The 15,409-nt window shown below is 42.3% G+C and overlaps 1 protein-coding gene across 1 annotated transcript in view; it reads left to right on the top strand.

The window, feature by feature from the left end:
* Positions 1 to 15,409, top strand: part of CNTN5 (contactin 5) — a 657,624-nt gene that overhangs the window by 613,261 nt on the left and 28,954 nt on the right. Inside the window, exons 22-24 of the mRNA XM_054692969.1 lie at positions 2,440 to 2,510; positions 3,942 to 4,176; positions 13,465 to 13,574. Of these exons, the coding sequence (XP_054548944.1) occupies positions 2,440 to 2,510; positions 3,942 to 4,176; positions 13,465 to 13,574 (416 nt within the window). The remainder of the gene's footprint in view (positions 1 to 2,439; positions 2,511 to 3,941; positions 4,177 to 13,464; positions 13,575 to 15,409) is intronic.

The raw sequence follows: 15,409 nt of genomic DNA on the forward strand, positions 1-15,409 counted from the left end.
TGGAGAAAGTTTTAGTGAAGGGGAGCTCAAACCCAACATTCCCTTCAACCTCTGTCTGATGCAGAGCAAGACCCTCACGTCAATTCTGTCTCCTACCTGTGGGGTATGACTGCATGTCCTTGAGTGTGATATGCAGCGTAGACCTCTCTGGTAGAGCTTGTTCATCATGTTATTTAACTGTTAGTTGTCAGAGATGCGTGTGAAGCATGTAAATGTATATACACTTATTTTTAAACAGTCGCAAGGTACTAAACAAGCCATAATGGCACAATATCAACAAATTAACTTGTCCCACTACTTGTTTGTCTGTGTATTGATGGTGACAATATTCAGAAGTCTGAAATTAGTCACTGAGGGACTATCCCTGCCTTTTACACATTCAGTGGAAGCAGCTCCCCTCTGTGTGCCTTACGCATACCACAGGCCAGGAGATGCGTTCACACTGCCCCACACGGCAGCGGGGCTGAGGCGCAGCAAGGAGGCCCACCAGGATGTCCCAGGTGGCTCCAGAGCTGCGACTACTAACAAAAAGCTCACATTCGTAAATGATTTGCTTGCTCTTCATATAAATCGGGACATACTCAGCGTTATTCCTCTAATGCCATTTTTCTCACTTGAATTCCTTGAAATCATCTGAGTGAGAGACAAAGGGACATCCAGTTCCGTGTGATTCTGAGGATGCACGTAACTGTGAGAGAAGAAAGATTGCTAGTACCCTCCACCCTTCCTTCTGGGGGTGCCTAAGCGTGAGAACACGTGTTCAGGAAGACACGTACCCCCCAAACACTGAATACGGAGCCTTCCGGGAAAAGACCATTTAATTCAGTAGTCACTGACGTTTCCTCTCCCACCTTTCTGGTTCAAAAACACTTTTTTTCCTTTCTAGTAATATACATTCCCCATCAGCTTCCTGGTGTTTAAAATGCCGTGTGACTGTCTACCAGTAATTAATAGCCTTTCATCCAAGTAGGTAATATATGGGAGTGAATTTATTGTTTATGAGTATATCAATAGCGTTTAAAAACTCTGTGCTGGGCATGAAGGCGAGGCTGAAGTGTAAAATTGCTAATGCAGGCTCATAGCCTGGAAAATGATTTCTTTTAATAGTTTTCTTCATTTAACAGTTCTTCATTTGAAAATGTTCTCTTTCAACTACTGATTTTGTGATTTGGTGCAGTGAAGGGGAAATTTATTCCTTTGACACATTTATTCTGTTAATAGTTATTCATTCGAAAAAGTTTCGCAGAGTGCCCGTGTTTTGCATTTTGCAGAGAGACTCATTCTTGATAATTTTGTGCTTTGTTGTTTTGGGTTTTTCTAATGTTTACTCATTTCTATAGTTTATCACTCTGTGGAAGTGTTTGGTAAGTTTTCTTTGAACTGGAGCTCCTGTGAGTTCTGGTTAAGGCAGTGAGGCCGACGTCCATCCATGGATTTTCCAGGGTCTCTGCTCTTCCTGGGATCACAGAAAAGAGTCTCGAAGAAAAAGAAAACTTGTCAGATGAAATTTAACCAACCATTGCTCGGTCTATAGTGTTAACTCTTATTTAGGCCTCGCTACCTCACTTCCACAGACCAGTTGCAAGAGGCCTGGTTTGGAAGCGCTGACTATGGCCATTGTAAGATATTGTGTGTGTGTGTGTGTGTGTGTGTGTGTATTCCATATTTATAGATATTCCATATTTATACACACACACACATATATGTGTGTGTGTGTATAAATATGTGTATAAATATATATATGCGTGTGTGTATGTGTAAATATGTGTATAAATATATGTGTGTGTATAAATATGGAATATCTATAATATATAGAATATATATTCTATAATATATGGAATATATATAATTCCATATATTATATGGAATATATACATGTATAATATATAATACATGTATAATATATGGAATATATATAATTCCATATATTATATGGAATATATACATGTATAATATATAATACATGTATAATATATTGAATATATAATTATATATAATATATATAATATGGAATATATACATATATAATATATATATAATATGTATAATATATGGAATGTGTGTGTGTGTGTGTGTATAAACTCCATCATAGATTTAAAAGTGGAGAATGTCACCATTTGTTTGAATATTGAATATGGCCATTCTAACCTCAAACTTATTTGCTTACTTCAGGATTTGTTTTTTATTTTATATATATTTTTACATCATTTTTCATTTTTGCACAATGTATGCATTCTCATCTTGGTTATAGTCCCCGTACAATTCCCTCCCCCCTTGTTTTGATCCTACCCCCTCCCTCCCCACCCCCGTACCGTGTCTCTGGTTTACAGTTGCTTGTTGATTTTACCCAACCTGAGCACCGTTATGATGTGACTTGTAAGGACACTTAAATCCCACACCTGAGCATCGTCCTCACTCTCAGCTGACTTCCCCCCACAGTTCCCAAGACAGCCCCCACCAACGTGAGTGGAAGAAGCGGAAGAAGACACGAGTTGGTCATCGCCTGGGAGGTAAGAAAGTCTTTGCTCCATGTCAGAATGTGTTGGTTCCGTAGAAAACAAGGCCGCATGTGTGTACTTGTGCTGTGCAGAGAGACCAACTAGTTCATTTCGGTGGGGTGGGGAGGCATTCACTCTACCGTCGCCCACACGGGCAAAGGCTGCGACATAAAGAGTCCTCCGTTCACACCAGGCCCTGTCAACTTCTCTGCAAGTCTGAGGGTGTCGTCCCATCACACGGCCTCAGAACAATGTTTGAAGAACTGACACAACCTCTCACAAATTACTTCGGACATTTGTTTTTGATATTTAGTTATTTCACAGTTAAGTGGCCTGTTTGGAGGCTACGACCACTGGGGAAGCGGAGAAATTTATGCCTTTCTCTGGTAAGCAGCGCAACTGGCACCTGGTTGTGAAAGTTGTGTTCTTTTGTCTCCCTCATCACGTGCTCCCCAGAGTTTCCTCTGTCACAGGAAAGGAAGCAGGAGGACATTTATCTTCCTTGACCCTACTTTCCTTTCTTAATGTTTACTTGCCTTATTTTCCAACATACCATGGAGCTCACAGAGCAATGCTTTAGAATTTGGAAATTTAAATGTTTGCGGTAGACAACGGAAGAAATCCATGATGGTTTTTCAGAAAAATGAAAAAATATACCGGAAAAAACCCTCCCCCAGTAAGAACTACCCCATGAGTCCACATTGGAAGCCAACAAACCACACGGAAGCCCTGGATGCAGTGACTTTGCGCTGATATCTGCTAAATCTTCTGTGCAAAGGCCTTTGTAGCCACGTTACCAGGGGCCAGATTTTCCTCACGCCTGGGCCAGGTGCTGCCTCCCCTGCAGGTGAAATTCCTGTGCAGAACTAGACACCTTCACTTTATATATGTGACTAGCTGGAGCAAATCTTTTTCCCTCAAGTTTTCAATACTCTCGATACTTTTCTTGAATACCAACAGATGCTATTTCTCATCATTTACCTTTAAAGTTTTTGAAGTTTCCAGGGACTTCTAAGTGACGGGGTATGTTGGCTTCCAGTGTGGTACAAAGATTGAACATGCTTCTGTTCTCTAGTTATTCATACTTTAAAAAAAAAAAATTATTCATGCATACAAGAGCTGGGGTACAGGCCAGAGGTGTGGGGGTGAGAGGATTCACCAGAGACAGGGTGGGGAACAGAACAGGCAGACGGACTGAAATACACTGTTGAGGGGAACAGCGGGGAGACAGGAGAGGTCTGCTGCGCCATGTGGGTAGCTCCCTGGCTGGCCAGGGATCGAACTCGTGCTGCAGAGGCTGCGAACAGCTTCATAGGTTGCATCTTAACCCCTTACACAACCAGGGAGGCCCCTAGTTATTCATACTTTTTAAATAAAGGTTTGGAAGCTGTGTCTTTTTAGCCAGTTATTTTTCTGGTAATTAATCGCATCCTTCTCTTTTAGCCAGTATCTGAAGAGTTCCAGAATGGGGAGGGCTTTGGCTACATCGTGGCCTTCAGACCCAACGGAACACGAGGCTGGAAGGAGAAGATGGTGACATCCTCGGAAGCCTCCAAGTTCATTTACCGCGATGAGAGCGTCCCTCCGCTTACGCCCTTTGAGGTGAAGGTCGGCGTCTACAACAACAAAGGGGACGGGCCCTTCAGCCAGATCGTGGTCATCTGCTCAGCAGAAGGAGGTCAGTTTCCTTATCCGCATTATTGTCTTTCGACTTCCAGTGTTTCATAACACAGATATGCCAAAAAGAAAATAAAGCTCAAGGCCCATTACACTTTACACTTTTTCCAAAACATTTTTTATTTAAAAGAATGAATCATTCATGGATGTAGCTTTATGTTCTTCACTCCCTGACCCTGTATGGCAAAATTCCTTTCCGTAAGGAGCACAATATTAGTACTGGCTGCAGAGTGTTCTGTTCTCTGGGTGGACCCTGGCTCAATCCTCTTCTGTTAGAAATTCAGAGAACGTTGTAACATACTACATTTAAATGTGCATCAGATAAATGTGAACAAAAGCTCATTTATGTGACAATAAATGTTGCTTTCTAATCTCATGACCACAACACTGTGCTGATCAAGAAGTAGCAGACAAAGGTTTCCATTGGAAACTTTCATACGTGACATCATTAAATCCTCATGACAATCCTATCTAATAGGCATGTTGTCACCCCCAAGGCAGAGAAAGAAATTCATGTTCAGAGAGTTAAAGAACTTACTCAATTACACAGCTTGAACTGAGAATTAGCTGTAGGTCCGTCTTGCCATTAAATCCCTGATTTTCCCGTAACATGCTGCCTTCATAGGTGTAACCTTATTCCATTTTAAGATAAAGCTGGCAGGTAGGAGGTCCTCCAGGTAGGATGCCTGTTCTACGTGTGAGTCGACCAGCAGTCAGTGACTCCCTCCTGGTCACAGCCTGTAGGGAGAATGCTAAGTGCAAGCTCCACTTTCTACACCAAAATCCTAAGTGCCTTGAAGTTTTTAATATAGAGATTCAATTTTATGAGCGAGGCAAAGCCCAATAGCTTTTCCTTTTAGAACTTTTTCTCCTCAGTTGCAGAATTTCGATTGGTCTTACAAGTGAAAACAACACTGCATTCCCTGAAGCTGGCATGTTCCACCAAAGGCGACTTCTGTAGTAATTATTGTCGATCTAAACTGACCCTTTACTGCCTCTGTGGCCACATGTGTGACTTGAGGAGCTCAAGAGAATGGCTAATATTCTCAGTACTGTGGGAAGGATAAATTAGGTCATTTGAACAATGGAAGCACAGAGGTAGTGACTGATTTCTGTGGGACAGTGCAGCTGCCTCGCATGTCATAAAGTAAGTGTTCGATCTGATGCTTACAACCAACGGACTTAGGGATCCAAGACCCCGTTTGCTTTTCCAGAAGCTGGAACTCAAATTCACACCAGTCAGCGCCCTTTGTAAGTAACCATAGTAAGTTACAGAGCTGGGGCTTTAACCCAGATCAGCACGCCCCAGCTCGTGCTTTCACGCGCGGCCCTGAACTATCTCAGCAGAATGCATGGAATAATGGTGTTTTGTTGTTATAGTGAATACAATTAATGTATGCCGTAATAGTGATGCTTTCTATTATTTGTTACTCCAAAAATTTATTTATAAGTACATGTTTATTCAGAAAGTACAGATTTCCTCTCTCTCTCTTTCTTTCCTTATTTTTCATCAACCTTACTGTCAAGTGCCCAGCTCCAGCCATGTGAGGTGAGCTGGAGGACAGTGAGCGTGTCCTGTAGGGAGTGCTACGCTGCCTCTGACTCCCTGCTGTGTGCCTCTGAGCTCAGATCATAATGCCTTGTTTGTGCTGCATTTCCTGAAACCTGGAATGGGCTGCTCTTGGGGGGAGGTTCTTTCAGCCGGGCATGCAAGATGCACATCTTCTTTCAAAGACACTGAAGTTGGGCCTCCCTGGTGGCACAAGGAGTTAAGTCTCAGCACTATGAAGCTTTCTGGAGCCACTGCAACACGAGTTCGATCCCCAGCCAGGGAGCTACCCACACGGCACAGCAGACCTCTCCTTTCTCCCTGCTGCTCCCTTCAGCAGTGGATTTCAGTAGATCTGCCTGTCTTGCTCCCCACTCTGGCTCTGGTGAGTCCTCTCACCCCCTGCCCCTCTGGCCTACACCCCAGCTCTTGTGTACATAAATAAATAAATCTTTAAAAAAAAAAAAAGACACTGCAGTTGGTGCTATAACATATTTCATACTGACATACGATGATGGTAGATTAAATGTGAAAGCTACCAGGCAGCTTCAATCTGGACCCAGTCTACCTTTGTTCTAGCAATGAGATCCAAACAGATAGTTCACATTTCCTCACTAAAAAAACATTTCATTCGGAGCGTTTGTGCAAGCCTGAGTAAAGGTTCAGCATCGTTACTATACATCAGCCGGGAAAGGCAGGCCGTGGAGAGAAGGACCTTTGCCTGAAGCAGAAGCTGTGTCCTCTGCAGACGCTCACGGCGGGACCCGGCTGAGCCTCACCCCTCCGCTGCAAAAATCAAAGTCTCCACTAAAACATCTTTAGAAGCCACTGCAGATCTCACACTGAAATTTTGTCAGCTCATTCTCTGTTCTAAAATACTCTTTTGTAGCTTAATCTTTCCAGGGTAGGCAGGAATAACCGAACCCCTTTCGCTATGTCTTAAACGGTGGGACATCAGCATCCCTCTCAGGGGCCCGACAAATTGCTGTGCCTGAAGAAAAGGGAATGTTTTCAAGACTGCAGCATTTTTTGAGAGTCAAGACATGGAATAAACTCAGAAAATAGCTTCCTCCTCCCCTGCAGACCCTCCTCCGTGCCCGTGGGCGCTTGCACAGAGCCGCAGGCCCTCAAAGTCACGCTCTTGCCAGGCCCAGCACATTGGGGTGAGACTGTGTGTGTCCAGGACACACGTTCCACGACTTTGCTCCTGCTCCAGCCTAGCCCACCTGTTGGTCAGGACACCCCTCCGTGTTCTGACAGAGAGTGAAGCAGGAGGCGTGGGCCTGGCTTTCAAGGGCTGTCCTTGGGCAACGTTCTTCCTGGTCGTACCCGGAGCACTCAATCCCTGCCTCCTCCTCACAGCTGACGTGGGCCGTGAAGATGTTTTAACCAATGCAGTCCCCAGAACTCATGTCTGCAGGGAAGCGTAGATCACCAGGACCCCAAAGCTCACTCCGCGGTTCTAGCCTATTTCCTCCAGCACCCTATGCACAATGCCCTTCGAGTCCAGAACTCTCTTCCGCAGGGCTGGGCATCCCCCACGCCTTCCACGCTTTGCTTCTTTTTCTTAAGAAAGCTGTTGGGGCGCAAATGAAAATTGCATTTTCATAGGGAACACCTTATGTGACCTGTTATTGAAGGGCTCATCCTTTATAAATGTTGATACTTGGTATTTCCTTGGGAGAAGGCCTTGGCTTTTGTGAGTCTGAGGTTGACTCCACCCTACAGCATTGTCAGAAAAGCTGCACGTGGTTCTTTTGTGAACACCCTGGAGCCTTTGAAGCCTTTCAAGGTTTCCACAACAGAAGTGGACCTGAATGGCTGTCAGTGCCAAGCAGCGTCTGACGTGACCCAAGAAGGAGAGGTAGTCGCCTGCCAGGACAACCATGCACCTGCGAATCTGTCAATCTGTCCCCTTTAAGCCAAGCAAGAATCTGGGTATCCTAGCCCTGGTTTGACCTCAGGTCTCTGTGGGTAATCCTGTATGGGACTGTCATTTTGGAAACAATCCTAATTTTTTAAGAATAGCGAATTTTCAGCACAAGTGATTTTAAAATGCAAATAAAGGGGATGAAATCATTGGTTCTTCAAAATGAATAATCGAGTAGACTTTCACTTACAGATTTCTAGACTACTTATTAGCCAAACGTATATTAATTTTCCACTTAGGTCTCATGACTGCAGCTTTGGAAGGGAAAAGAACCTGAACATTCAATTACATTTAATTGGAAAATGGAGGAAAATTCAATATTGATTCATTAGAAGTTGAATGATATGTTTATTTGTGATTGTGCCTGAGACTTTTCTAAGTTGTTTTTTTTTTTTTTTGGCTTTTGTCTTATATGTAAAAAGAACGCTGCTTTTATTTTTATTAAAACCCAAAAGCCTCTCCTTGTTTGCAGAAAATGATGAGCAATTATCCCCTGGCAAACGAAGCTACCTCAGCTCAAATTAAAACCACACATTCATAAGGTGTTACTCTCCAGATAAGTTCTTAGCTGAAAAAGAACTCAGTGGGAGTTATGTGAACCTGAAAATTAATAAATTGGCATATTAGTTGTAAAATACAAGGAATAATTTCCTGTCTTTGCCAGATGATCCATTTGGATTAGTGCCTGTAAAAGTTCAACTACAGCTGCCGTTGCCGAATTTTTAAGTAATGAAGCCATAACCCTTCTCCCAACGAGTTTATTAAACTCTCCTTTGATTAATGCTGCTGCCCACCCCTCCTGGGAAGTCAGATGTGTACTCCATATTACAAATTCATCCCCCCACACTACTTGGAGGACTCCAGCTGCTAGCTTGCTGAACACAAGTGTATCGTCTAAATTCATGTGCATGGTAATGCGGCTCCAAAATTTAATCTAAAGACTGAAATCTATTATCAGTCTCTCCACTTCATACCCCAAGATTGGAGGGAAGGAGTTAGCCATGCCCCAATTAATATTATCATAAGGAAAAGAAAAAAGAGATTTTCGTACGTCTTCGAGTCTGGTAGACGTAGCGCCGGTACAATCTCAAACATGGATCCCCAAATACTGGTCAAAATGCTTGAGACACAACCGGGCGTGGCAACCGTGTCCTGTGGTTTGCAGATCAGGAGAAGGCCAGAGACGCCTGCCAGCCCAGGACCTGTGAAGGGCGGTGCGACTGTTGTTCAAAATGATCAAAACCTTCATGAAGCAAGAATAAAAGGAGTAGGTCGTATACCTTGGCAGGGTTAAACAGGAGAGGCTGGACATTTAGGTGGTTTCTGGCAAGGCTTGGAGGGCTCAGGTGGGGATCCCAGCATCAGCAGGGTTCTTGGGAGAAGTTGGGGTGGAGATCAAGGAGGAAAAAGAGCTGCCACAGAGAGAACAGCACCGGGTGCGTCTGACACAAACACCTGCCCAGAAGCAGGACGGCGTGTGGCCAGGCCTGGACTGTCCACTCAGAGCCGCCTCACCCTTTCACAGCTGCTAGTTGTTTATCGCCCCCTTTACCCCTCAGTCTCCTCATCTGGAAAGTGATGATAGTGATAGTAAGGATGTTGGGAGGCTTGAGCAACATGTATAATGAGTTTTAAATAGGATTTGGCAAAAAAAACATTAAATGGCAATTATTCCTCTTGGTTGTTCCCTCATCTGTTTTGTTTATTCTTTATATTATTATCTCTTTGTCTTTAATCTTGTTTCATCTTTTCCTCTGCCAGTTATTTGTCCATAACAAGAAGATGAATGATATGAGTTCCCTATAAAATCTCTTTTGTACACCGAAACTGACTCCTTTTTTTTTACTTTGTGCCTTTAACGTAAGACTCAGCCTTGGTTTCTAAATCGCAATCCGTGTGTAATTCAAAAAGATAACAAACACTGAAACTCTGCCCCCTTATTATAAAGAAAGAGAATGGAATTTGATTAAACCCTTCCTTCATTCAGTAGTAGAAACCTTGTCAGTTGACTCGATATTTGGTCAAAGCAGTATCAATCCTGTAAGAGCAAATTTATCCCTAACCCAACAATTAAAGCATTTCAATAGACTCCATCTTCTTTTTGATGAAAGGACATAAAACCACTATCAGCTGCCCATAAAATCAATAGAGAACATGAATGCATTGTATCCACTTGTTTAACATTCTTATTTTAATACTTTAAAAATGTACATTAATTTTTTCATAATTTATTTTTTATTATTTGTAATTTTTTTGTTTTTAACTGAGGTAATATTTGGATACCCCCATCATTGCCACCATAATGCACCCACCACCAAATCACCCCTAATCCACCATCGTTGTGCTTCCTTCCCCCAATGCACCCCACTCTGGACACCTCATTTCTGTAGTCAGCTTTCAAGGGTTAGATTTTAAGCTTGTCTTTATCGGACTCTTTGCTTTATAACACAATATTCCACAAATGGATGACACCACCTGGTATTTATTTTTCTCCTGACTTATTTCATTTAGCTAAATCCCTCCCAGATCCATCCACGTTGCCAAAATGGCAGCATGCTGGCTGAGTAACACTCTGCTGTGTGAACACACCTCATCTTCTTTCCCACTCATCTGTTTGGGGACACTTAGGCTGTTTCCATAATTCAACTATAGTAAACACTGCTGCAATAAGCTTCCTTTTGCATTAATGGTTTTGAATATTTCAGGTAAATTCCTAGGGGTAGAATCACTAGGTCATATGGCAGATCCATTTGTAGCGTTCCGAGACACTTCCATCCTGATTCCCCAAAGGGCAGACCAGTCTGCCTTCCCACCAATGGTGTCAAGGCTCGTTATTTCTGATCTCTCATTGTGGTTTTGATGTGCACTTCCCTGATGATAAGTGATGATGAGAATTTTTTTATGTGCCTGTTTGTAGCCTCTATGTCTTCTTTGCAGTAGTGTCTGTTTAGTTCTTCTGCCAATTTTTTATTAGGCTATTTGTTTTGTTTTTATTGTGTTGTATGAGTTCTTTGTTGATCGTTGATATCAGCCCCCTGTCAGATATATGGTGTGAAAATGTTTTGTCCCATTCAGTAGTAGGATGTCTTTTTATCCCAAACTGGCTCTTAAGAGATGGAGCAGGAATCAGCTGCTTCCTTGCTGTCAGTTTAATGTTTTAAAGATTTATTTATTTATACATATAAGAACTGGGGTATAGACCAGAGGTGCGGGGGGTGAGAGGATTCACCAGAGAGAGTGGGGAGTAGAACAGGCAGATCTACTGAAATACACTGCTGAGGGGAACAGCGGGCAAGTCAGGAGAGGTCTGCTGTGCCATGTGGGATTCTCCCTGGCTGGGGATCAAACTCAAGCCTTAAGGGTGATAGCCTGAGATTTAACCCCTAGGCCATCAGGAAGGCCTCCTTTTTCATTTTGATTCATTTACCCTCAGTGAGATGCAACTGTCATGTACAGTAAGAATGCAAGTATGGAATGTTGGCTTGTGCCTGATGCTGATTAAAAATTCTCAGAGATTTTAAATAGAAATTAGGGCACTTGCTTGGGAATTAGATTTCACAATTTTTTAAACGTATTCCTTTATTTTAATTTTTTAGCTTCCTTACTTCTGTTTAAGAAGTACCTAAACTTGTGTAGTGATACAGAAAGCTGATAAATATTTGTTTTTTCTTTAGAGTTATAGCAAAACTGCTGCCCAACCATTTATTTTGTGCTTTTGCAAGTATTTATCTCCCTGCAGTCTTCTTTGACAGAGATGTAATTGCTTCAACAATGTACAAGCCAAGCTAAGACATTTGGCACACAAATCTGGGCAATGAATTCATTCAAAAGGTACACAGAGCTGCTTCCAAATAGCAAATGATATCCTGTGTCTGGTCCTTTTCAAATAAGTCAGGTCCCAAACCTGAGGTCACGTTGTGTGCGCCTTAAAGCCATCACACTTCCTTTCATTTTCTCACAATATCAAGAATCTTAACTCCTGCTAACCAGCAGTGAAAAAAACATTTGTTTCAAGTCTGTTGATGCAAATTCTAGAATGAAATGGAAGCAGAAACATTTTTCAGATGCTTTTCGAAAATCAGGTAGATGCACAATAGTAGGAAACTGAAAAGTTTGAGCAAAAGAAAAAAAGCAAAAGAATGAGCATAACAAAAGAGCAAAAGAAAAGCATAACAGATATTCAAAGGGTGACAGAATGAGAAATTATGATTTAGAGCATGGCAGGAATTAACGTCAGCTTCTGTGTAAAGATTAAGGTGAATTTGCCAAAATATTCTGAGTTTACACAATTAATAGCATGTGATTTTAATGAAAGCTTAACTAAAAGCAAATGGTTGCTCGGTGCCACATGTACCTTTGAAAAAAAGTCTTTTGTGGGATTCTTGAATAGTAATAAGAAAAAATTGGGGGTGGGGCTGATTTTTTTCAATTAATAACATACAAAGTTTTTCTAGATAGATTCGTGACCATCTTCCATTAAAAAGGGAGAGACCCCAAAAAAACAGTTACAATTCTTTTAATATTTCTAATACTCTTTTCTCAAATCTTTTTAAAAAGATTTATTTTTATTTATGGATGCCTACAAGTACTGGGGTGCAGGCCAGAGGTGCGGGGGGTGGGGGGTGTGAAAGGACTCACCCGAGACAGCATTGGGAGCAGAACAGGCAGATCTACTGAAATACTCTGTCTTTGTCATATGGTTCCCTCAATCCAAAAAATCATTTTCAACGGATGAACCTGAACTCTTAGCAGTGATGTGGAATCAGCATCGAGTCTCTACAATATGTGCAGGGTAGGGTTTTTTTAATCGAATTGTTTAGAACTGTTTGAACCAGTGCAGAGTCTTTCTTCTACTGTTTCATTTAACTTGTGCCGGTGACATCGGATTTATGTTTCGGCAGTGTCAGAGCTGCGATTTTTTGTTCCTCACACGGAGTGCAACTTCGAACAAAGTGCACCTCTTGACGGATGCCAGTCAGACACGGCGTCCTGGAGAAAAGGAGTAGGAAAGGTCGCTGAGCAGGGGGCAAATGAAAAGGTGGTTATGAGCAACAGCGCTGAGACCTTCGGGTACATTCCTCTTCGGTCCACACGGTTCTTAAAAGTCAACACGTGCCTTTTAAATATCATATGGTTCATCACATGGTCCTCGTACATCGGGGAAATGTAGTTCGTGGTAAGAGCGACATAAACAAAACTAATGAAATCGAGACTCTTACCAGCACAAGGTGAAAATAAAATGCTAGGAAGTGATATTTGTCAATGAATGTTTAAGTGCCAAGCATGGCGCTAAATGTTTTATATGTATTATTCCAGCTAAAACTAACGTTAAAAATCTACGAAATAAGGACTCTCAGCCTCGTGTGACCGAAAGAACCAGGGCTCAGGGCCGATGATGTAATTTGCATAAAAGGAAATAAATAAGGAAATATTTTTTTTTAAGAATCAAACCAACAGGTACAAGAAAAAAAAAAAAAGCCAAGCTTGCCTCCATCGTGCAGCCTTTTGACCGTCATGTTAGACTTGCACACGACTTAAATCAGTTTTCTCCGGAACCATCCCAGTTAATCTCAGGATAACGATCAGCTTTCCTTGCGTGTGATATTTCTCATTTGCTGTTGGCAAGGTGAGCCGAGCAGAGAAACCCAGAAATATCATCGTTTCATTTTGTTCTGTTTTTCATAACTGCAGCAGTACTTCATTTCAAAAATAAGGCCGAAGGAAATAGCACCTGGCAGATGCAGGCGCGATACTTTGATAGACATAACTTGTTACCTGGCGGTTGATTATTTCCAATTTCCTTCCCGCAGAGCCCACCGCTGCCCCCACGGACGTCCGGGCTACAAGCATGTCTGTGTCAGAGATTCTCGTTGCGTGGAAACATATTAAAGAGAGCCTGGGAAGACCACAGGGATTTGAGGTAGGAACAGAATGGTGGAAAACAAGCCTTGTTATTTCCGCTGGCGGTGTGTTCTCCTGGAGAGATGGCTTGGTGACACGCCAAAAGAAGTGCATTCCTTTGAAATGTTGCTTTATGGCAAAGAAAGCAAGAACTTTTCTGTTGTACTGACACATGTAATGTGGCTCATTAGCTGACTTATTTTTCAGGACAGTGATTGCCATAGCAGCAGGCAAAGATGTTTCGAAAAGATGAAATGTTGCCGGGAATGAATCAAAATCTAGAAAAATCTTCATTACAACCATGTTTTTTTCACTAAATCAACACAAACTCTGGAAACTATTTTTATACCTAGAAACAGGACAGAAACCATGGCGTAGCAGCAGTTGTACTTTTTTATAGTACCCGATAAATTGGCGTTTGAAAAATACAGCCTCTTGTTACCAAAAAAGAAAAATCACTATCTTGTTAATTGGAAAATAAAATGTTTACGTTTTGTAATCAGAAAATAATTAAAACATTAGACAATTCAGTGACCAAACATAACTTGGTTATTTTAAGTAAAATACAGTCATCCAAGACTAATTTTAATTTATTGTGTCTCCTAATGAGAGAGTTGCATGGAGATAGTAAATGCTATAAATAAGGCTTATTAGCAGTTATGCTATATTTATGCTATAAATAAGGCTCTGTTCTCCGCTCAGGAGCTGTCCACCCTGCCTCCCCTTCCCCACCGGAGACTGACAGCTGCCTGCTTCTCCTCAACTTTGTTCTTTTTTTCTGTTTTCTTTTCATCACTGAGTAAAAGTTCTCCCCAAGTTAGTATTAGCAACTCAATTCTCGAGTTTACTGTCTCATGTCCCTGCTCCCTCTCCTCTGTGCCAACCACAGTCCTCGCTATATTTACTGGTGCTATGGTGACAATAAAACAAGATGTTTTGTCACTAAATCCAGCGAGATTAATTTCAAATGTCACGTGCTAATCCTATCGGTCCTGTAGGTCATTTCTGTATTCATCATTTAACTGTATGTGCTGTGTCGGAAAGAGCTAGTTACTGTGAAGGCACGAGGCGCCATCTTGAAAATAGTGGCGACCTTGTCTCGGCCTCCTCTCTGACCTTCCCTGAATTGAAAATTGTGAATAAGAAAAGTTTCTGCGCTTAGGAATGGTGCCTTCTCCTGAGGTAATGACAGGATGTGTAGATTATGCAAAGAGTTTGCATTTTATTTCAAATGCAACAGGAAGCTACCAGGGCAATTTAAGAAGAGTGGCATGTCTGATTCACACTGTTCAGAACGTCACTCTGCTTGCTCTTATGTGAGGAGTGAAAGGGGGAAGTGAGAAAGGTCAGATACAGAAGGTCGGAGGTCATTGCAATAATCCAAGCAAGAAGTGGCGATGACCGAGATAAGATCACAAAGGTGGGCTAGGAGAAATGCAGACGTATTTTAGAGACAGAGCAGACAGACAGGATTTGTGACTGATCAGGTGTGGAAACAAGGGGATGGTGACTCCTGCATCGCTGGCTTGGATGATGGGGGTGCCAGTTACCCCAAAAAAGGGAATCAGTTGCATGAAATCGAGGGTTCTGTTTGGCTCGGTTAACTCTGAGATGCCTGCCTGAAAGCTAAGAGGGTAAGTCAGGTCAGATATGGGATTTGTGAGTTTGGAGTCTCATTAAAGACGGACTGAATGTGCGGGTCACAGAGGTAATGTTTTAAGCTGGGCTCTCTGGTGAAACCTCCTAAGGTCAGAATTGCCAGGAGGACAGTGGGCTGGGGTGGGGGGCATGGTTCTGAGGCAGCTAAGCTATGTCCTGTACACTCAGCATCTGGAAGGTAAGCTGAAGGAAAGG

This window comes from Talpa occidentalis, unplaced genomic scaffold (assembly GCF_014898055.3).
Source record: "Talpa occidentalis isolate TD23 unplaced genomic scaffold, MPIMG_talOcc4v2.1 talOcc4.12, whole genome shotgun sequence".
Lineage (NCBI taxonomy): Eukaryota > Metazoa > Chordata > Mammalia > Eulipotyphla > Talpidae > Talpa > Talpa occidentalis.